Source organism: Strix aluco, chromosome 3, assembly GCF_031877795.1.
Source record: "Strix aluco isolate bStrAlu1 chromosome 3, bStrAlu1.hap1, whole genome shotgun sequence".
Taxonomy (NCBI): domain Eukaryota; kingdom Metazoa; phylum Chordata; class Aves; order Strigiformes; family Strigidae; genus Strix; species Strix aluco.
The window spans coordinates 131,770,505-131,792,826 of NC_133933.1; the positions used below are offsets into that span (position 1 = coordinate 131,770,505).

General features: G+C 47.2%; 1 protein-coding gene across 4 annotated transcripts; it reads right to left on the bottom strand.

The window, feature by feature from the left end:
- Positions 1-370: 370 nt before the first annotated feature.
- On the bottom strand, positions 371-22,181 carry ESCO2 (establishment of sister chromatid cohesion N-acetyltransferase 2). 4 transcript variants are annotated; one of them, XM_074820372.1, is made up of 11 exons: positions 21,856-22,181; positions 19,016-19,084; positions 16,364-17,354; positions 13,364-13,454; positions 10,477-10,537; positions 5,754-5,883; positions 3,590-3,721; positions 3,214-3,303; positions 2,616-2,759; positions 2,059-2,240; positions 371-1,016 (listed from the first exon to the last, which is right to left on the bottom strand). In XM_074820372.1, exons 1-11 carry the CDS (start codon positions 22,071-22,073, stop codon positions 878-880), a joined length of 2,247 nt encoding a protein of 748 aa, XP_074676473.1. In that variant the 5' UTR covers positions 22,074-22,181; the 3' UTR covers positions 371-877. The 4 variants fall into 4 exon arrangements, with proteins under 4 accessions (XP_074676473.1, XP_074676474.1, XP_074676476.1 ...); XM_074820373.1 differs by having other exon boundaries at positions 21,523-22,181; XM_074820375.1 differs by lacking the exon at positions 21,856-22,181 and adding an exon at positions 21,416-21,456.
- Positions 22,182-22,322: the final 141 nt, after the last annotated feature.

The window sequence follows — 22,322 nt, forward strand, 5'->3', positions numbered from 1 at the left end:
TTGTGCTCCTGGGGTGGGTGAGAGCAGCAGACCCCGGGTAGGAGGAGAATATTACCAAGGGAGAGCAGCCCCACGCTCGAAGAAGAGGTTTCCTAACACAGCAGCTTGTTACACAGAATCATACCGTGGTAAAAAAAGGGTGTAGGGTCGAGAAAAAACAGTCTCTTAGGGATTTATTAACAAAAACCTTGTTGGTTGGGGAAATTCCTGCCCGCAGCTGGCTGGAGACAAAAGAGGTTGCAACGCATATTTGTCCTGCTCCCCCAGGCAGCCCTCAGCTTCCGCTGCCTTCTCCTCTAACTCCTCAAATGAGGAGAGAACTGGGAGCGTTCCCACATCTCTCCCGTGCACAGAAACAACCTCCAACAGCAGCATTTCACACATTTTATTATCGAGCGGGCAGCCCCCCCCATGACAGCTTCCCCTGCAGCACACCAGGTCTGACACACTGTGGGAAACCCTGCCACGAGTCAGTTGTTTTAAGCCATCTCTTACTCCTCTGTGCATAAATTTAGCAACTGCTCATATGAAGGCTGCCACCCTGCCTCTCGCAGCACGCACTCTGCAGAGAGCTCGGAACTACGCGATCACAGATCGGGGAGAAAACAGCCATTTTTATATTAATTCAACCTTTCAACAAAATTAAGTTACTTGCAATAAAATTTAGTTTCAGAAGAAACAAACCTACCTGAAATCCAAGCAGGGTTCCACAGCATATGCTAAAATAGAACATAACTGTACACAAAGTGACAGGCGCTCCCCCAGCTCGCTCGGGGGAGGAAGAACTAGCGCTCAGCAGGAAAACAGCATTATTTTGAACACACAAATTATCTCTTGACGCTTTCAACGAACCTCAACTTGTCCTAATCGAATCAAATCAGTTGTTAGAAATGAAATTGTAAACAAGGAAGTTGGGGGTCTGGCAGTATTTCGTCGCAAACAACTTGCCGTGGGGCGTTGGGTCGGAGAAGGCGATTTCGTTGGTGCTGAGGTAGCAGCCGTAGATGAAGGTGCTCCTGAAAGAGAGAGTGGAGCTATGGGGGTGCTGCCAAGAGATCCAGCTCCTAAAACACACCCCAGGGGTGTTCCCCCCTCCCTGCCCGGAGCCATTATTTCCTCTGTCACTTTGCTTTCAAACCAGAGAAGATGGTTGCGAGACACCAGTTTGCCCTCTTGGATTCTGGTGTAACCAGGAACCATTTTAAAATTCACAAAAAGGATAATGTTGAGACAAAATACAGGTAGCAAAACCCCTGACTGCAGTTTTACACGAAAACCAGAGGTTTTGGTTAAATAGTGTGGAGCAATTCCCCAGTGAAATCCACCACGGCAGTGCCAGGACTCTGGTGGGCACCCACGGGTCACCCAGGGCCAGCGGGTTTGGAAGGTGGCACAGCAAATGCTCACCACAAACCAAACGTAGCTGATGAATTCTCAGAATATTGAGCTCCAGATACAATCATGTATGATTAAATATATAAAAATACACACATAGGTACTCATACACTTTATATTTCTGTATTTAATACCTAGCGAGCGGATATGCCACAGGACTGGTGCTAGGACAGGCTCGCGGGCTACCAAGCTCCCCCTCAAGGCAGCCCACGGCAATAGATGAAGGGAAGTTTTTAAGTCTTTCAGTCTGGTCCAAGCTTGAAAAGCACAGAAATTCCTGCCTGGAAAAAACTCAGAAGTGTTTGGGCCCATCAACTTGTCCAGTTAATAAAAAAAAAAAATACATTTTTCCCCCCAAGAAGCACAGTTTTTCTTGGAAAATCCAGTCTGTGTAGTGCCGTGTTCCAGCTATACCCAGCACTTCGCTTGGCTCACACTTGTGTCAGATTTTAAATATAAATATTACTTAGGTATACATGGAATATCTGTCCACTTGATAGCCTTCCACCGCCAAGCGGGGATTTCAGACTTGCTCAACGATACAAATTTATCCCTTTCTGTAAGTTCCTTCTCAAGACTTTTTGCTGCAGTCGGTGTTTTCCCTTCCCCAGAAGGATTTGTGCTCCCCCGCCAGCTCCCCGCTGCCCTCCCGCCTCTCCCTACCTGACTACGTCCACCAAGCGACGGGCGATGCCCTTCCCGCGCCGCGGGCCGAGCACCCAGATCCTGCTGACGCCGCAGACGGCGGGTTCGGGCTCCGTGGAGCAGCACCAGGCCCGGTGGTGCTGGAGAAGGTCCTGGGCAGCGCCCGGCACGGCTCCCGGCTCAGACAGCACCCGGAAAGCCTGCGGGGACGAGCAGAGACATCGAACTGCTCCTTCTCGACGGGACGCGGAGCCACGGACCTTCCCGTGCTCCCAGATTTGCTCTTCCAGGCCAGCACATAAACCAGCACCCGAACTGGGGTCAGACAGGAGCTGGCTGCGTATCAGCTGCATAAACTCAGCCAACTCCTGCCAGCAGCACCTCACCCTGACAAAAGCACAAGCTTTTCTTTAATTTCTTCTTTTTGTTGTGTTTTTTACTTGGTTTTTATTTCCTTAAGTTTTATTTTCCCCCCTCCTGGGCTACCTGGGATTTCCGATACACGAGCTTACGCAAACAGCCCCAGTTATGAGCCAGCAATTTCACCCCCTCCCCACACAATTAATTACATGTACCTGCTTGATTGATTCAGCCACTAAGCACCCAACAATCATCTTCTCGTTGGACACAAACAAGTATATTTTAGTCTTGGCTGGGCAGCTCAGAGAAACTTGCTTAAATCCCAGTTCATTATCTACAATTTCTCGGACATCTTCTGCCTAAGAAAACAAATCCAGAGAGAGGCACGTTAGGTACTAACACGTTTTTTGACTCTGGTGTGAAACCTGTCAGAAAGGGGACTTGTACCCCCAAATAAGCCCGTGCTTACACACAATCTGGCTCTAACTGTGTAAAGAACAGGCTCTCACTCGTGTCTCCATCCCTCTGCGCCTCTCGCAGAGAGCACCTGCCTCTCGCCCCAGTCCTTGGGAGGGAAAGGATCGGTTTATGGTGGTCGTGGTAAGGACCAGAGCTTCAGCGCAGGGAGCAGGGTTAGGATGTGTCGGGGGGGGTGTCCACAGCGACCCGGATTGCTGCCACAACCCCCCTCAGTTCTCCTGCCCACCCCACACATCAGCGAGTGCTGTATGACCACACGCTGAGGTAGTTCTGGGAGCTGAGCCAGCAGAAAGTGAATCTACAATATAAACCCCAAAATAAACAAACTTGTACCTTCTTGACAGCATATTTTGGGTCGTCTGGAAGAATCAATACGATTTTCCCATCCCAGAACTCTGCCACAATCCGTTCTTTCTTCCAGCCCTGCCAGAGGGGGGGAAAAAAAACCCAAACAAACAAGTTAGTGGCCTAGCAGGGGAGGGGAAGTGATTCAGCGGAGATTCTGGCGGGTGAAGCTGTAATCTGAACCACTTCAGCTTTCAGGAATCAAGTCACATTCATCAAACCGACTAAGGCAGTTTGCTGGAACCACCTAAGTGACACTTTAACCTCCCCTCTGGATGACAAAACGTTTGCCTGCAGCTGTCTCGGCCCTGTACCTTCACACACCGCATCCCCCTCAACCCCTTCAGCCGAGCTGTCGCCTCACCACGTATCTGAGTGCCTCAAGGAACCTCTCGTGGTGCTGGATGTGCTGGGCTTCGTCCTCTGGGCTAGCTGCCGTGTAGATCATGCCGCACGACTTGCAAACCACGGCACCAAAATGCTTCTGACCAGCGTCCTAGGGAGAAACAGAGCCAGCTAAGTGCTCTGAAGTGGTTCCAAAAGACGCTTGGTTTAAGCAATGAGGTTGAGAATTGGTTCTAGTAGCAATCATCAAAGATTCAAGTATTTTTAATTTGAATTTGTGAAGAGGAGAACAAGCTTTTGCTTATTTGCAGAATACTTGCCACACCTTGATGAGTGGGTTCAGTTTTGGGCCCCTCACTCCAAAAAGGCCATTGAATGACTCGAGCGTGTCCAGAGAAGGGCAACGGAGCTGGTGCAGGGTCTGGAGCACAGGTCTGATGGGGAGCGGCTGAGGGAACTGGGGGGGTTTAGTGTGGAGAAGAGGAGGCTGAGGGGAGACCTCATGGCCCTCTCCAACTCCCTGAAAGGAGGGTGCAGAGAGGGGGGATGAGTCTCTTGAGCCAAGGAACCAGCGCCAGGCCAAGAGGGAATGGCCTCAAGCTGCGCCAGGGCAGGGTCAGACTGGCTCTTAGGAAGGATTTCTTTGCAGAAGGGGTTGTTGGGCGTTGGAATGGGCTGCCCAGGGCAGGGGGGGAGTCCCCATCCCTGGAGGGGTTGAAGAGTCGGGTTGACCCAGCGCTGAGGGATCTGGTGGAGTTGGGAACGGTCAGGGTGAGGTTCATGATTGGACTGGAGGAGCTTCAAGGGCTTTTCCAACCTACAGGATTCTGATTCTATATTCAGAACTCTTTAGCATTAAATTATTCAAGGAATATCATCAATGCATTGTTTGGAACAAGTCTTGAGATAGTTCAGCAACATCCTCACTGAGGAAACCATGTAAAAGAGCACCACAAAGCAAAAAAATAATTAAAAAGGAAAATTATGTACAGTCTTTTCATCAGTTATCTCAAATTTTTATCTCTGTCAGTGGGCAGGGAGGGGAAGAGAAGGAACTGAACACCAGTTGTGCAAGCAAAGAGCAGACTGCTCTCTCAGCAGCGAGAAGCAAAGCCTGGTTTAAGGACTCCTCTTATTTCCTTGAGCTGGTGTTTTCCCCTCCCCACGTCCCACTTTGGGCTTCCCCACTGTGTCACAGCACCCACGGCCTGTCCCTGGGGGGACCAGCAGCCCCCCATGCAGCCGAGGCGTGGCGTGCTCGTGTTCAGGGGCCGACAACTGCTGAGTACAGGCGGCTGCTTTCCTCTCAGCACAGGCACTCCTCTGGCTTTCTCCCTTCCACAGGGACCAGTTTTCAAAACACTCCAAAATCTGTGTCTGTGAGGTCTCAAATTTGACAGAAATCATCCTGACGACTCAAAAAAGGTGCTAGAAAGGGCAGATCAGCAGGCAAGAATGATCACATAAGCCCTGTTCCCTCAGGAAACAGGCTTGAAAACATCTGCATGTCACCAAGTGAGAACAAATGGTTTACTGAAAAATTACTCATCGCTGAGGGCGTATTTTCTGGAAACCCATATGTGTGATGGTTACATGACACGTGAGCCGCACTAACACCGTTTGGCCACCTCCTGCTCCAAAATATAAAACTCCACGCTGAAGGGTAAGAGCAGGAAGGCAGATGTGGAGCTACCAAAGAGGCACCAGCTCGCTGAGGCTCCGCTCTCGGGGGCACATTCCTGCTCCCGGGCTGCCCTGGTTGATGTTTGCTGTTGCAGGGCTGCATCGACTCTGCTCACGCAGCGGGCCAGGAAGCCATGGAAAAGGGAAATTATCCAGCCAAAATCACTCCTATAGCATCCATACAGGCTTGGCTGAGTTTCCCTTTGGGATTTTTTTTTTTTTTTTTTTTTTTTAAGATTATGTTCCATAAATCTCCTTTGAATTTTAAACCATAACGAAGCGTTAGTCCCAGGGAAACCATAACAATGTATTTCGCAGCTACTACCCTGTCCTCATCTAGCACTAAATATGTTAATCACTGCCCTGTTCCAGTCAGCACAGTGTGGTTGGTTTGAGGTTTACACGTGAAAAAAAAAAATCTACTTATCAGTTAGCCTCAAGACCTATATCTTGTTTCCTCGCCACCCCGAGGACCCAGCACACCCCAGAGAAACCCTTACAATAATCATCTGATCCATGGAGCACTTGCAGAGCTCTTTCGCCTTCTTGCTTTTCTGCGAGGTGTGAGATGTTTTTGCAGGTGGGCTGGACCCAAACGGAGAAGTCACTTCATCCAGCATAGCCTGAGGCCTGAAAAAAAATCAGTTCAGAGAGATAAAAATCAGTCGCTGCAGACAAAAGTTAATATTCCATGTCGGGTGCCAGGGCAGGGTGGTGACTCTTGTTACAGAACACCCCAAACTAAGCCAGGTACAGCAAAGCTTCTTGGCAGCTGTGGTGACAGCTCCTCTGGGGGAAGGAGAGGGGCTCTAGGAAGAGCCACAATTGCGTCAGAAGTTAAATAACTCTTGACCAAGCACCTCTCCCACCGCCACAGCCATCCTGCTTCCAGGATATTGGAAATTCAGCAGCTCCTTGAACAGTCAAAGGGATACACGACAAACTGGGAAGCAGAAGGCCAGGTCTGTGAAGTGCAGAAGCTGCAGGTGAAAAAACAGGTGCTCAAATCACAGAATCCCAGAGTCATCTCGGTTGGAAAAGCCCTTGAAGCTCCTCCAGTCCAACCATGAACCTCACACTGACCGTTCCCAACTCCACCAGATCCCTCAGCACTGGGTCAACCCGACTCTTCAACCCCTCCAGGGATGGGGACTCCCCCCCTGCCCTGGGCAGCCCATTCCAACGCCCAACAACCCCTTCTGCAAAGAAATACTTCCTAAGGGCCAGTCTGACCCTGCCCTGGTGCAGCTTGAGGCCATTCCCTCTTGTCCTGGCACTTGTTCCTTGAGTCAAGAGACTCATCCCCACCTCTCTGCAACCTCCAAAGTCCAGCAGCTCCATCCTCAAACCGCTGCTTGTGTGTGACCAGGCATCCAAAATGCTTCCACACAGGCTCAGAGTGCTGGCAACCTTGCACCTGAGTCTAACTGGGATCCAAAAAGCCCAAAGCCTGACCTAAACAGTCCCACGGCCAACTCCTAACTTGTTTGGTTTGTGTATAAAATTACAGCTACGATCACACCCCTAGAACACGTCTGCCCTTGGACGGGTTGAGAACTGTGGGTTCGTGAAGTCCCAAGCGGATCGAAGGGCAGACTCAGCAGGGGAAGTACCAACAGCCAAAATCACCTTACAAAGCTTCAAACGTTCCTGTTCTGGGAGGAAGCTGACTATAAAGCGCCCACCACACCAGCACCGCTCTCCCCTCAAGTGGAAAAAAAAGGAAGAAAGCGAAAAAAAAAAAAAAAATCAAACTCCAATAACCTACAAAGCGTTTCATCTCGGTTTTGATCACAGTGTACAAGAACTTGTGACAAGGTTTTGGCCAAAACCTGCGGTCGCTTGGTCTCAAACCCACACTCTGTCTACTCCTGGGGTCCCCCCTCAGCCACAACTCCCAGCCCCTCATGCCAACACCGCCTTTACACCAGGGCATCAGCAGCATTCCAGAAAAAACCCTTGGTGCTGGGGCTAAACTCTGCTCTGCCAGCTAGCAGGGACAGCTTCCCGAAGAGGGGAGCAGACTGGAGCAAGGCCAAGAGGAATTTTTCCTCCTCAGATGCAGACATGGAGGCTCTACATGAATTTTTAAGTTTACAACGTGGGCTTCAGCTACAGAGAAGCACCTCGTTAGTGGTGTTAATAATCGCAGAGTTTTTCTAACCTACCTTTTAGACTTCTGTATGCAAGGTGGCATTTCTTAAGCAATCTCAAAGTGGGAAATTCCGGTGCACTGATTCTTAATATGGAACTAATTTAGAGATACACCAAACAATTTTATAGATTTGGATACTAAGGAGAATTTCCAAAGCAGAGACTTCATGGAGGAAAAGCTTGTGCTCATCAGCTTCCCAAGAGACAACTGCAAATCCAAGACTGATTTTCAGTTAATCACAACCACCAGGATTTCCACATATTCCAGGGTTCCACTTGCACCACGGAAGGTATTTGAAAAGCCACATGAGGAAGCAAAGCAAATATTGCAATCGGATCTCTCTTTCAACACTTCTGTGGCAGAGGACTACAGTAGCACAAGTCTTGGAAGGTTTATTTTGGCTCTTTTAGGAGCAACTTTAAGTGGGTTTTTTTTTATGTTCACAATAAACTCGGCTCAGAATGCTTTTATTGTTAACAAAATGCATCAAGAAGTTGATTCAATATGGGAGAGGGATTAGTAGCTCTGGTTCTTGCATGGGAAAACAACGTCTTTTTTCCACTAGAGGTCTACAAGTACGGCAGCAAATTAATTGGAGAAACAAGCTAATCAGAAGCACAGACCCCAGGCAGTACAGTTACACCTTATGTAAAGAGTCTCAGTGCCTGTGAGTAATTTAGCAGTATCATGTTTTTGACAGAATTAAAAAGCAAAATTCACGTGCTTGTGCTTCATTTCCATCACACTAAATATCACCCAGTGCCCAGCAGCCTGACAAAATACCCACTCAGGTGAGCACGGGAAAGCAGAAGAGGAGCAAGTGCTTCCGTTAATCCTTTTCACCCATTTTTATTCCAACTTCTGTCTCGTCCTCGGCACCTAGATCAAAACTTCTGAGCATGCTGCTACCTGGTGCTGCTGCACTGAAATTTCTCAGGTTAAAAAAAGAAATGCAATCCAAAATACACCTGATCAGATGATTTCTGTATAGCACACAGATACTTCCCCGAGCGCTAACAGTGAGGACATTGGTCAGCATTTGCCACAGCGCTGCAATTGGTACAGAAGCATCATGGAGGAAGAGTTACTGTGGGAAAACAATGAACCTCATGGCAGAGGGAGATCAGTTTGACACTAAATTTAAAGAATATGGGTATTCTACAACAACAAGCCTTCTGAAATGTAGCTGCGTACAATTTTTTACAAGCCAGCGCCATCCCCAAGAAGGACTAATTTCAACAGTTTAAAAATTAATACTGTAGTCTTGATGGGTAAAGGAGGTCGAGAAGCTGCCAGTTCCCACAAGAGCCACAGACTGGCCAGCGCAGAGTTCCTGACCTGCCCTGTCAGCCTTTCCAGTGTTACTCAACGAGGGACCCGCAGCTCAACTGGTTAAACATAAAGGCAAATTTTCACCCACTGTAGCTGATGTAGCTCAAAAAGTTGCTTGCAACACAGAATTGCTTCAAACGCGGCAAGAATGCCCACGCCAGAGGCATCGCTGCCGGGCTGGGGGGTGATGTAGGTGTAAGTAAGCTCATGAACATGCATGTTTGCTGTCTACAGTGCAGACTCCAAGTGTATATACAGGAACCCGCAGCATTTATCAGACTCGTGAATCACAGAATCCTGTAGGTTGGAAAAGCCCTTGAAGCTCCTCCAGTGCAACCATGAACCTCACACTGACCGTTCCCAACTCCACCAGATCCCTCAGCGCTGGGTCAACCCGACTCTTCAACCCCTCCAGGGATGGGGACTCCCCCCCTGCCCTGGGCAGCCCATTCCAACGCCCAACAACCCCTTCTGCAAAGAAATACTTCCTAAGAGCCAGTCTGACCCTGCCCTGGCGCAGCTTGAGGCCATTCCCTCTTGGCCTGGCGCTGGTTCCTTGGCTCAAGAGACTCATCCCCCCTCTCTGCACCCTCCTTTCAGGCAGTTGGAGAGGGCCATGAGGTCTCCCCTCAGCCTCCTCTTCTCCAGACTAAACCCCCCCAGTTCCCTCAGCCGCTCCCCATCAGACCTGTGCTCCAGACCCTGCACCAGCTCCGTTGCCCTTCTCTGGACACGCTCGAGTCATTCAATGGCCTTTTTGGAGTGAGGGGCCCAAAACTGAACCCACTCATTGGGGGGCGGCCTCACCAGTGCTGAGCCCAGGGGTCAGATCCCTTCCCTGTCCCTGCTGGCCACACTAGTGCTGATACAAGCCAGGATGCCATTGGCCTTCTTGGCCACCTGGTCACACTGCTGGCTCATGTTCAGCCAGCTGGCAATCAACACCCCCAGGTCCCTCTCTGACTGGCAGCTCTCCAGCCACTCCTCCCCAAGCCTGTAGCGCTGCTGGGGGTTGGTTGTTGTGGCCAGAGGGACAGCAAACCCTCCCCATTCATTGTACTGCCAGAAGGCAATGTCATACCGTGCCACTGCACTTGCCAAATTGTCCGAGTAAAGACAATTTGTTTTGACCCACTCAAATCCGTAGTTAGTGCTGCCGAGAGGCTGTGGCTGATGGGAGGTGCAGGTCGCTAATGAACGGCCAGTACATAACCACTGAAAGTTACTGCTCGCTATGGACACTCCGGGTAGGGAGATACAGAACACACAGAAGCAGTATAAATAAATAAAAACCCCTCTACAGGGCCCAACTACCACCAAGGCTGTGCCATTCTTGGTGATGAATACATATCCTGAAACAGTCCCCCTCGTTCTAATGATTTTAGCATTAGCAACAGCTAAGAGAAAACTATTATTTCCTTCTAAATTAAAAAAAATAATCAGCTCAATATGTACAAATTGACAAGTAAAATATACTACAGACAGTAAGCAAATGTGTATTTCCTTATTCATGGGCTAATATCCCCCTAAACCAACACAACTTTCATCTTTTCTTTAAAAGAAATAATAGCAGCCAACCCAATAAAAATCCCAGACTCCCAAACCTTACAAAGATCAGGAGAAAGCCAAGCTATTGTTTTTAAAATTAGTGTAACTTTTTTTTTTAAAAAAATGATGATTCTGCACATATGAGACTTCTGCTCATTCTTGGAGAGACTTAACAAAAATCAGCCTACCTCTTCTTGCTGGCAGGGGGTGCACTGAATATGGGGTAGACAACAGCATTTGAAGGAGTTGCTGGAAAAGAGGAGTGAAATTACTGTGGTTTAGAATCCTTTTTAGTCACAGAACACGTCAATACAGGGAAACATAAATTCAAACACCGATAAGACTTCAAAATGATACACAACAGTGAAATTGAACTGTATAGACAAGAGCTTTTAGGAGTACTGGGAAGTTGTTGATGCTGCAGGATATAAAAATTATGTCCATGAGTGGTATCCAGCCACAATTATCTTCAATCCACTTAATCGACATTGGTTGGGCTATTTGGTACTGTCCCCTCTGGAATGATGAAGCAGAAATTTCTGCTGCAGTAGTTTCATGTTTCCTTGGCTATTAATTGTGTTAATCAAGCACAGATTTCTCCATTTTCTAATATTTTGCCTGCAGCAGCCTGAACATATAGCTGCTTCATCCTCCACAAGCTGGAAAGCGACGGGCTCAGCACTGTTACAGCACACAACCTGCAAGGTGTAGGATAATTTAGCAAAGACTTTGGTAGGTAAAGCCAAGCAAATTATTAGCTGGGAATATGTTTTCCCTCAAGTGTAAAAAGTTTAGGTACCAGGCTGCTTTCTGCTCTTGTATTTTGACTTCATTGACAAATAGAGACTTGCCAGGAATTAAAGAAACATAGTAAAAGTATGTAAGCAGAAAAACTGCCCCAACAGCCTGCAAAAAAACACAGCATGCTGATGAACCAGTTTCTAGGAAGCAGGAGACAATATAAAAGTCTCTTGTTAATATCAGTAGTGGAAAAGATTGTGAGGAGTCATGATGAAGGCACTAATAAACAGTAAAAAAGCCTACGGCTTCCTAGAAATGTGGGATCTTACAGGGCCAAGGCACTTCTTGGGAAAGGCCCCAGCAGGCAAATAACGTCAGGCAATCTTTGGGAATGTGATGGCAACAGCTTTATAAACAGGTGGAAAACACAGTAAGAGGAATCTTTGATACGGAGCTGGAGCTGACAGAAAGAGAAGTGGCTGGCAGCACCGAGTGTGCCGCTCCTGAGGACAAGAAGAGGCAGGGCAAGGGTGACCTGCGATTAAACAGACCTCACCATGTTCCAAAAGCAGATAAATAAGTTCCCATGTGAAGCAAGACTAAAGGGAGAGGGGGGAAAAAAAAAGCTCAGGAGTGCTGGCAATTTCTTCAAGAAACAGATTAAGACCAGATGTGCCAAAGAAGTGGAGTAAGAGACAAACACGGCTAAATCGTGACTTTTTCCTTTCACTGGAAACTCAAGGAATCACAAAGGGGGTGGAAACCAGGGGAGAGCAGAGCTGCAACACGGAGGACTGAAAGCAGAAAGGCCAGACTGCAAGATGAGCTCTGCCTGGGAAGGCCACAGTACCAGGGGAGCAGCCTGTGACAAACAGCAAGGGGAAAACCCAGAAGTTTCTGCTACAAAAAGAGGAAACACTAAAACCCGATGACAAAACATTTAGTGCCTCTTTATCTCAGTCCTCCGATAAAAGAATTAGTTGTGATGAGATCGTTAGTGCACTCAAGACAAAGGAGAGCTGGACTTCCACAGCTGGGGAACGCTGCTGAGGGAACACTCAGATAAATTAGACCTTTTCAGACTAGCAAGGACTGAATTAACCCAGGGCTGCTGAGGCTAGAACACCAAATGCTGCCTATTTTTAAAAGGGAAAAATGGAGAAACCAGGAAATGAGGATAAAATAACATGACCTCAACTTCTGCAAACATACTGGCACATGTTAGTGCATACTTGGAAGATGAGACAGCAGGTAGAGGCCAACACATTATTTTGCCTTAATAAAATAATATTTAAACAGCAGCTTATTTTCTTTTTATTATAATTTGTTATTCCCAAGAGGAAAAATAATAAATATCTTAAAATCAATATAGAACTTCTGAAAATTCCCTTGTGTTAGCAGGGAAATATGGTCTGTGTGAACCAACCATAAGAAAAGGGGCAAAGTTGACCAGGGGAAAAAAAATAATCATATTTAAATAATTACTGTTAACGATTCACTGCTGAAACAGAAAGTAGAGTGGAGTTTCCTCAGTGACCATGATGCTGATAACTTTGTAGATAATAGCTAGCACATAGGGGCATTTAAGAGTTTAATTTAATAAGCATTCTTGCCTTGAAAACAGAAACAAGTAAGATTGAAATAAGGATAAGGGGAACCACAAGCTGGTGAAAAATAAGAGATAGGGATCAACCCTATGGGCAGCAGCTGTGTGTAAAACACTTGGGTTACTGTCCACCTCAAACCAAAGGCATCTCACAGAGTTTCCTGTGGAAACGTATGCGTTCACTGCATGTGGAATATATTAATTACTCCCTTTCTGCTAATTAGTGCTGGCAAGACTCAGGTGCAGTTCTGTTTGGAAGTAGCACACCAGCAAGGACATGGCTCAGCCTGGAGAAAAATAAATGAAAGAATCAGATGTCAAAAAAAAAAAAAATCAAGATTTAAAAAGGAAAGGTGAAAGAAACAGGGTAACAATTCGGGGAGAAAAGAATGGGGGAAAATCTAAGAATAGGAATCAAGTACAGCAGTTTCCCAAATCTCACAGGAAATGGGCTATGGAGTAAAGCAAAGAGGAAAGACAGGTTAGACATCGGGATAAAAACCAGGTTACGTGCTGCTTAACACTAAACCAGAGTCACCAGGGAGACAGCGGATCTCCATCGTCACTGTCCAGCTGATTTAAACTCTAAATTATAGGCCAACGTGGGAATTCAGCAGGGTTGATCCTGCTGGGGAAAAGCAGGTAACCCAGGAGAATTATTTCCAGAGTCTTTTCCACTTGGTTTTCCTACGGCAATAAAAGTCATAACAAGTCATAATCCCACTTACCTCGCTTATCCACCTTACACGGAGATTGGCTTGAGAGAATAACGCAATCATCGGACTCACAGGTTGCAGAGGAACTGATTTCATCCACATCCTATGAATTAAGACAATTTTTTAGGGCAGAAAGAAAACCCTCCAGCTGATTAACTTCTCAGACACCAGTTCGAATCCCACACAGTTCAACTGCCTGTCCCAACAAGAACTAATTGACATTATGAAGTGTTGCCAACGGCTGTATTTTCCAATAACAAAATGCAGTTTTAGCAGATTACCTGTCTCACCGTTATTAAAGTTACACCTGACTGCTGAATTTGAAAATGTTGCACCCCAGCACTGAGGAAAAATTAATTTCCTGCAGGTTACTCACAGCTTTGAGGCACACCATCGACATTTCTCATCCACCTGCCCCTGACTACTGTAAGAACAAGTTGGTGACAACAATTATGGATTTTGATTCTCAACACCTATGTATGCCCCTGCCTTTCTTTTATCATGGCTTGTTGTTTGGGGGTTTGGTGGTTTTTTTTTGTTTTTCCCTTTTGTTTTTAAATAAATCTTAACTGTAGACATTTACAGCATTTCTTCACCTGAGCATTTCTGGGACTCTGCTTCATTCTTTGACCATCTTCACAGCTTTTTGGAAGCCTCTCGCAGAGGTTCTATAAAAATGAAAGTTTGCCAAACTGATTTTTGTCTTGAACTCTGCTCTTTTTGTATGTGACTGTGTATTATTTCCCATCTCATCAGGAACCCCGTGATGCCTGTGATCAGTTGGTGCCTGCAAGTTGAGGCCTGTAACAATATTTTAGGTATAATGGATCACTAATTAAGAAATTCTTTTACCAGACAATGTTTAACTTTGTATTTAACAAGGCCTGAGTGATTAAAATGTACAGAGAAAATATCCTAAGCTTGAGAATAGATACATCCTGGCAGAAATGCTCAAACAAGGCGGATGAGAAAGAACAGCCTGGCCGGACAACAGAGTTGGGAAACATCCAAGGAGAAGAAATTGTCCTCAAAAGACTCGTGACCATAAAAGGGAAAAAGGAATAGGGGGCAACTCCCCAAACGACCACCCAAGACCCCCACTCATGCGTAGCGTGATTTTGCAATGCCAGCACTACGTAAATGTAATAGATAGGCAGAACGGTGCAGACTTCTTGGAAAATGTATGAATATTTAAGGTATATAAAGGTAAACTTCTGGTTTATAGTGAATGCACATTAGGCGGAATGATCCCCCGCGCACCCAGCGCTGCAGCACAGACTGCCTGCCTTCTAAAACTTCCAACTAAGCCTTAGGGGGTTCTTTTGAGACAAAATTTACAGTAACACCTAGACAGTCACTGCCTGTAGCAGAATCCAAGACCAGATCAAGGCCAAACTTGGTCTGTGTTCAGTAACAAAGTCACTGAGTTCCCTTTTCAAACACTCTACACTTCTGGTTAACATCCGAGAAATAGTTTGCCACCACAAAAAACTGCCATCACAGCAGAATCAAATGCTTTCAAATTATTATTTTTTTTTTACTGCACGTGCAAGATTAGACTGCACAAGCTAACATTTGTGGTTTATTAGTGCTGCATTGTAAAAACATATTGACAATCAAGTCAGGAATTCGAGAGAGATACTAAAACAGTGCAGGTGAACAAAGGAGGCAATAAACTGTCTTTTATTGAAGTGCCACAGGAATATAGCACACATTAGCCCTATAAAAACAGCCTCCTGTCTTGTCACTGCTTCCTTTCAATGCCCAGTATAAAATACTACAGTAGTATTCCACTGGCTTTTCCTACTTTCCTGTATTTTAGATGCCAGAATGCAATAGCAAAATATGACTTTAAAGTGTAACGAAATTTCTGGATTTGTATTTTGCTGCTGCACTCGTGCCGCTGCCACCCTCAGCTTTCGCACCTAAACGCCAGGTTAGAAAGCAAAATCCACATCCCAAGCTAAACAATTCTCCAGCAAATCATAAAATTAAGAGCGAGGTCTGGCAGTTGTTAACTGGTTGGCAATAAGCGAGACTCACTGTAAAGTTTTAACTAGTCCAGCACAAGAATCAAATGTATGTTTAAAACAAAACAAAACAACACTTTTCTAGCACCAGCAGCATTCACTGAGGCAGCTTCAATGACACACAAAACTGTTACGGTTCCTCAAACACAGCTCAGGAAACTCCTTGTTGGTTTGTTAAAGCTTGAGAAATGAAGGCTTAGCTTCGCTTCCTCGGAGAAGGGAGCTGCAGAATGAGGACACGCAGTTCCTGCTGAGAAAATAATGGCTAAAAAGATAAGGCCAGACCAGCCCAAAGCTGGCTAGCGCCGCCTGAGTAACAGCACGGGCTGTAGCAGCAAGCAACATCTCGTGATCCAGGAGAAATCTGTAAATAAAGATGCTCTAGAAAAAAATTTTGCTTTTCCTGATTACTTCACTGGCTGAGAAAAAAAGAAACTGGCTTTCAGGAGCACAGCAGCAGGATGCTTGCAAAGTGGCTCCTTCCTCCAGCTTTGGGCAGGCAACGTTTGGAGTTATTGAGGGAGAACGGCCAGGATGTGGCTCACAACCTCCCACAAAACCCAGCAAGGTCAGGCTTGGCATTTGTTACATTTATTAAAACAAGAGAAAAAAATAACGCTGGAAAACTTATTTTTCAGTTTTGTCCCTTATCACACTGGAAAAAAAATAAAATACAGATTGTCTTTTGGAAAAACATCATGCAGAAAGCTTTCCTTTCAGCCATCGTAAACAGAATATTTCACTGCAGCCGAGCACGGCGACAGAGACGCTGACAAAAACTTCCTGAAAGTTTACCACAGTTTTATGCCTTTGTAAGGCAGGAATAAATCCGTGAAAGTTTTCCTAGGCAAAATCCACTAAGATATCTAAATAAACGCCCTGTGTTAGAATAGCTGGAGCACATGTTCCTTCCTGCTTGCTCAGCCAGCTCTGTGTGTGTCACCCGAACGCCTCCACGGGCCCTGACGACACCTCGACTTACCACATTTTCTGCGTCGCCATCTCCTGCGGCTGCAGACTCTGAATTACCCAACGGACCAGAGGTGCTGCTGCTTTTCTGTGGAGATGGTTTTCCTTCACAGGCCGAATCTCTCTCTTGATTTACCCAGCTTGTAAAGTCCTCCCTGTTTCCATTCTCCTTCTTCCGAGGTGCAGAAATACCTCTCAATACACCACCCGCCTCAAGAATTTTGTTTTTCTCAGCTGAATTAGGCTCTGTAGTTGTCAGTGGTCTGGGCTGATCATTTTGCAGAGATTTGGGGAGAGATTTCATATCTACAACTGGTTTTTTAGAGTGCGATTTCTTCCGGGCAGAGAAGAACGCTGCTCCTGACTGGAGTTTCAGGGCTGGTTTAACTGTCATGCTGAGGACTCTGAAGGGTGAATCTATCTTCTTTTTAATCAGACAACTCACATTCTCCTTCTCCACCCTGCATTTTCCCAGTGGTACATCTCCCTTCACCTTCTTAAGCGGTTTGGGGTCCGTTTTGCCATGCTTGGGGTTGGTTGCATGCTTGGTCAGCTTTAAGCTTGTATTCCTGCTCAAATTCCTGTTTGTTTTCTCAGTCCTGCTGACAGCGGGGAGATTTTCATCCCTGTTCCTCTCACCCAAAGAGCACTTCTCGTTCAGTTGTTTCCTCTCAAGAGGAGTAAGGTATCGCTTTTCCTTGCTATAAAAAGACACCACTGGCACAAGGGGTTTGTAGGAGGAAGTGGGCTTTGGGGATAATTTCCCTGAGAATTCCCTCTGCGTGGCCGTGGGAACACTGGCTGCCTGGAGGGGGGAAGCATCCAGCCCCCTCCACAGCACCGGCTTCACCGGGACAGCCTCAATTTCTTTCATCTCATCGCTGGAGCCAGATGACCATTTCAATGGAGAAACAAACCAATTATTTCTCAATTTCTTGGGTGGAGACAGACCTTTAGCAAAGCCCATCATTTTTTTCCCTGGAGGCTCAAAGGCTAAGGATAAACTGTAAAAAGAATCAGGGAGCAAACATCACATACGCTGCTGAAAGCTTTTCAGTTATTATTTTACTTAAAATAACACTTAATTTTCACTCAGCCTACTTGCCTGTCTCAAAGACTAACGATGAACTGTAAAAATAATCAGGGAGAAAACATCACATATACTACTGAAAGCTTTTCAATTATTACAATAAAATGTTACTAATAATTATAATATATATTTATAATTATCAAAATAATTATTATTTTACGTAAAATAACAATCTTCACTCAGCCTACTTGCCTGTGCTGGTATATGCCCCGTAACAAATACAAACATCAAACACCAAAATATAATATAAAAATATCAAAGGCTTAAGACTGTCTTGCCATTCTCCATATATATATATTTTTTTTAAATCTATTTTCCTGTCTGAACTTGTTAAAGCACCTGGGAACAACAGTCATGCTGCTGACAGGATCAGCCCTATTCATGATTAAGAAGTAAAAAAAAAAAAGTTTTGTTTCAGATCAACTCAGATTTGTGCTCCTGAAAAAGCTTGTGCATCCCCCACCCCCGTATGTAAGACTGATAAAGCTGGAGGGGGGAATCTCAGAATATTTGACACTGAAATCTCACTGTATTTCAGAGTCTCAAACCTCATCAGTAAATCACTAACAGCTTCTGAACCTACTGCCTGAAGGAGGTAACAAATTTGTGTAAAAGGCACATCCAGCCCTTCCTGGTTGTAACCTATTCGGGGCATAACATAGTGAGGTGTTTCTTCCACAAGTATTTACACCCTGTCTCAGGAGTTTGTCCTTCCAGTTCAGAAACCAAACGTCACTCTTGGTCTCTGCCCCCCCCCCCCCCCCCCGACATATTTTTGTGGGGGAAGTACAGGACAAGCATGAGAAAAATCTGTTCAACTGGTAGAGGTATGAAAGAATGAGAAACAAGCTGTTCTTTCAGAATTAAAACTCAGCTTTTTGTTCATGCCTGTGCCTTCTCCTCCGCTCCTTAGAGAAAAACAAATAATCCCATAAATTTTTCAGCTATACATAACAAAGGAACTGTTTTTCTACTACCACTAGAATATTCAGATAATTTGTGCAGACTTCAGTATTTCTGTGCTGTATATCAAAGTCTTTCCAAGCGGGAAAGACTGAGGCTTTACCACAAAGAAATGCAAACATCAGGGGGTTTATTTCCTAAGTTTCTAAACAATCAGTTTTTAGGTTTCTGCTGGTTTCATGATCTACTCAGGGCTAGGTCTGCGTGTGAATGTTGTGGACAGGGATATGCACTTGACACGTGACTGTCAAAACAAGATACTTTAATAAAAGAGAAAAAATCCCTAACGCAAACTACTAATGTGGGCCTGCAAAGTATCAGCTCAGTGTAACAACTTTGTTCACTTCTAAATCTGTGCTATGCTATAGCCTGAAGATCATTTTTAGCTTTGGTTTCCCTACACATTAGATGAAATCTCTCAAGATGCTCAGTCCAGTATAAAATAAGTCACTGAATAACAAACATAGGGTGATGCCACTGCATTTCAGAGTCACCTTAACGTTTTTCCACTCCAGGTTAAAAAGTCAAGGATTTTAAACACCTATTTTATTCTGCGTGCAGCAATTAATTTGATTTATTAGGAAAAAAGAAATCTATGAAAAGTTAACATACCCACTGGTATCAGTAGAACTGCTGTTCCTTTTCTGTGGGGTAACAGCTGCCATGTCTTCACCAGAGCGCCTGCAAGAACACATTTTTAATAGCTTGAAATAGATTTCCAGTAAAAAAACAAAGCTAAACAAAAAAAACACTTAGTAAAGAAGAAAGAGGAGGTGGGGGACTGGGAAGCAAACAATGAACGGCAGCAGTTCAGGCATGACAGACTGAACAACACAGGGCTGTGTTTCAGTTGAGCACAAATTGTAAAACAAGTGCACACAGAATCATTCAGGTTGGAAAAGCCCCTTGGGATCATCGAGTCCAACCCTCAGCCCGACTCTACAAAGTTCTCCCCTACACCACATCCCCCAACAGCTCATCCAAACGACCCTTAAACACACCCAGGGATGGGGACTCCACCCCCTCCCTGGGCAGCCTATTCCACTCTCTGACCACTCTTGCTGGGAAAATTTTTCTCCTCATGTCCAGTCTGAACCTCCCCTGTTGCAGTTTAAAGCCGTTCCCTCTTGTTCTGTCACTAATTCCCTGGGAGAAGAGACCAGCACCAACCTCTCTACAATGTCCTTTCAGGGAGCTGTAGAGAGTGATGAGGTCTCCCCTCACCTTCTCCTCCTCACACTGAACAGTCCCAGCTCCTTCCATCGCTCCTCACAGGATTTATTCTCCAGGCCCTTCCCCAGCTTCGTTGCCCTCCTCTGCACTCGCTCCAGCCCCTCGAGATCTCTCTCGGATTGAGGTGCCCAAAACTGGACACAACACTCCAGGTGTGGCCTCACCAGTGCAGAGCACAGGGGGACTATCACCTCCCTGCTTCTGCTGGTCACACTATTTCTAACACAAGCCAGGATGCCGTTGGCTTTCTTGGCCACCTGGGCACACTGCTGGCTCCTGTTCAGCTGCTTGTCAATGAGAACCCCCAGATCCTTCTCTTCCAGACAGCTCCAGCCACCCCTCCCCAAGCCTGTAGGCCAAGTTCAATTCTGTCATCACAGACAAATACACCCTAAAGTCCCTTTTCTAAATGGAGTTGGATAATTCAGAAATGAGTTCTACTTTCCACCTCTCACAAAGCTCGTTCCAGACCTCACTGACATGGTTCCTAGAAACCTGCTTTCTCCTGGTCTATACCCATGGCCAGTTCATTCCCGTGAGGATTTCACGTTGGCGTTTACCTTCCCGCCGAGGCAGCTCCTTACCCAGCAGACTTTTAGTTTCTCTTCCAGCTCCCATCTTGCCAAATACCAAAACCCACGCTTTTTTAGCCTTCGTTAACCCAGTAGCCATTTAAACCAGTTTAACACTCAAAGCTGTTTTTTCCACCTCTTCCAGTTTGAGGTAGTTACTGTACAATATTCACTTTTCTGCTAGGTGGCGCTTCACCACTGAAGCCCCAGAATAAACAAATACCCCGTATCCAAGAAAACTAATAATAAATATTCATAAACTGCTAGAAATAATAATTTATTCAATAATCTGCCAGCAGGGGGAAGATCCTCCTAACCCGCTCGCGTTCACGCGCTGCTGATTTTGGGGAAGCAGTGACTGATGACAGTCCAGACATGACAAGCTGTCGACAAGCCCAGGACCACCAAAGGACACAAGTGGTGGCAGAGGATCGAGCCAGGAGCTGCGTAACTGCAGCAGGAGCTGTTCAACCTCAGCGCAGAGCAGTGCTGGCAGAGGGGAACTTCAGGAGAGGGCAGGCAATGCCTTAGAAGCACAAGGCAACAGTAACAAGCCTGCAGGTACTGAGAAATAAGATATATCAGGTGCAGGTGAAAGGGAGGAGGTAAGACAAAGGACACACTGTTGGCAGGTGTGTGCATGGGGCTAGTGACCCTTCTAATCTGCACTATTAACCTGAGGATCCCACAGACGGTTCCCTACATTGCAGTTCTCACCCACACCCCTTCCCAAAATGTTCACAGTCCAGTTCCCAGCCAACCCCTCACCTCAGTATTGTGTCAGACCTTCACCCCAGCACCCCACAGCCACTCTGCACCCTACCGAGCCACCAGCCCCTACACCTCCCCCAGGCCCTAACCAAAGCACCCCACACCCCCCAGAAGCCCCCACCTCACCCTGGCCCCACGCTGCCCCCCAGCCCACCCGCACCGGTACGTGGGGTCTTGTGGGCCTCAGCACCGCACCAAACCCCCAGCCCGGGGCCCTACAGCCCTCGCCCCACATCACCCCAGGCCAAGCGACTCGCCCTCCCCCGCTCAGCCCACACAGGCGCCTCAGAACCGTCCCAGACCGCAACACCCGCACCCCTCGTTCCCCCTGACACAAGCCCCGCGACTCGACACGGCACCAACCCCTCACTCCAAGCCCTCCACACGCACCTGAGCCCCAACCCCGAGCCCACAGCCCCGACCCTGCACCCTTCACCTCAGCGACATCTCCTCCGCCAACGCTCCCGCGCCTTCCAACGCGCGCGCCTTCAGCCCGCCCGCCCGCCCTCCTCTTTTCCATTGGCCGAGCGCCTCGTCACTCACACATATTGCGCCGCCATTGGCCAAACTGCGGCGCCCCGCTTTGCACCCGCCCTGCTCCTTTTCCAGCCAATCAGATGGCAGAGCTCGCCACACGTCCCTCGAGACTCCGACTCCCAGCGTGCCCCGCGAGCTCAGCACCGCCCCGAGCTGGGCGGGTGCGCGGGGGCTGATGGGAGTTGTAGTCCGTGCAGCGAGGGCCTAGGGGGGATTTTGGCCTAACAAAGGGACGGAATGAAGTTATAAAATTTATAACAACCGCTTCCCTGTGTGAAACGCCGCTGAGGGGGGCAAGGCAGGCGAAAGTCGCGGCAATAAAGACAAACAATTATTCACAAAGCCAAGGGAGGTTTCTTCTTCCGCTGGGGGCCACGCCATTTCCTCCCTCCTCGGCGAGCGCTCCCGCTGCCCCGCGCTTTGCCTTCGACCCGGAGCCTCGGAAAACGCCGCCGGCGACAGCCCTCGGGGAGGCCGCTGCGGTCTGAGGGGGCCTGGGAGGGGTCACGGAGCGGCAGCAGCTCCATGGAATCCCCCCCCCGCTGAAATCCTCCCATGGACCCCAGGCACACTCTGAAAAAATATCCAAGAAAAGATAAACTGCGCTCACTACGTATGCCCCTCCAACCCCACACAGTACCGGGGAAGCTTCGCGTCTGCGCACACGGCGGGAGAGGGGGGGGCACGTATGAGCGCTGCGCATGCACAGCATTCCCCGTGCCCTCACTGCCCGGCCGCTGTGCGCATGCGCATTGCTCTTTCTGGCTTCACCGCCCGGAGTTCTGGCGCATGCGTATAGAGCGGGG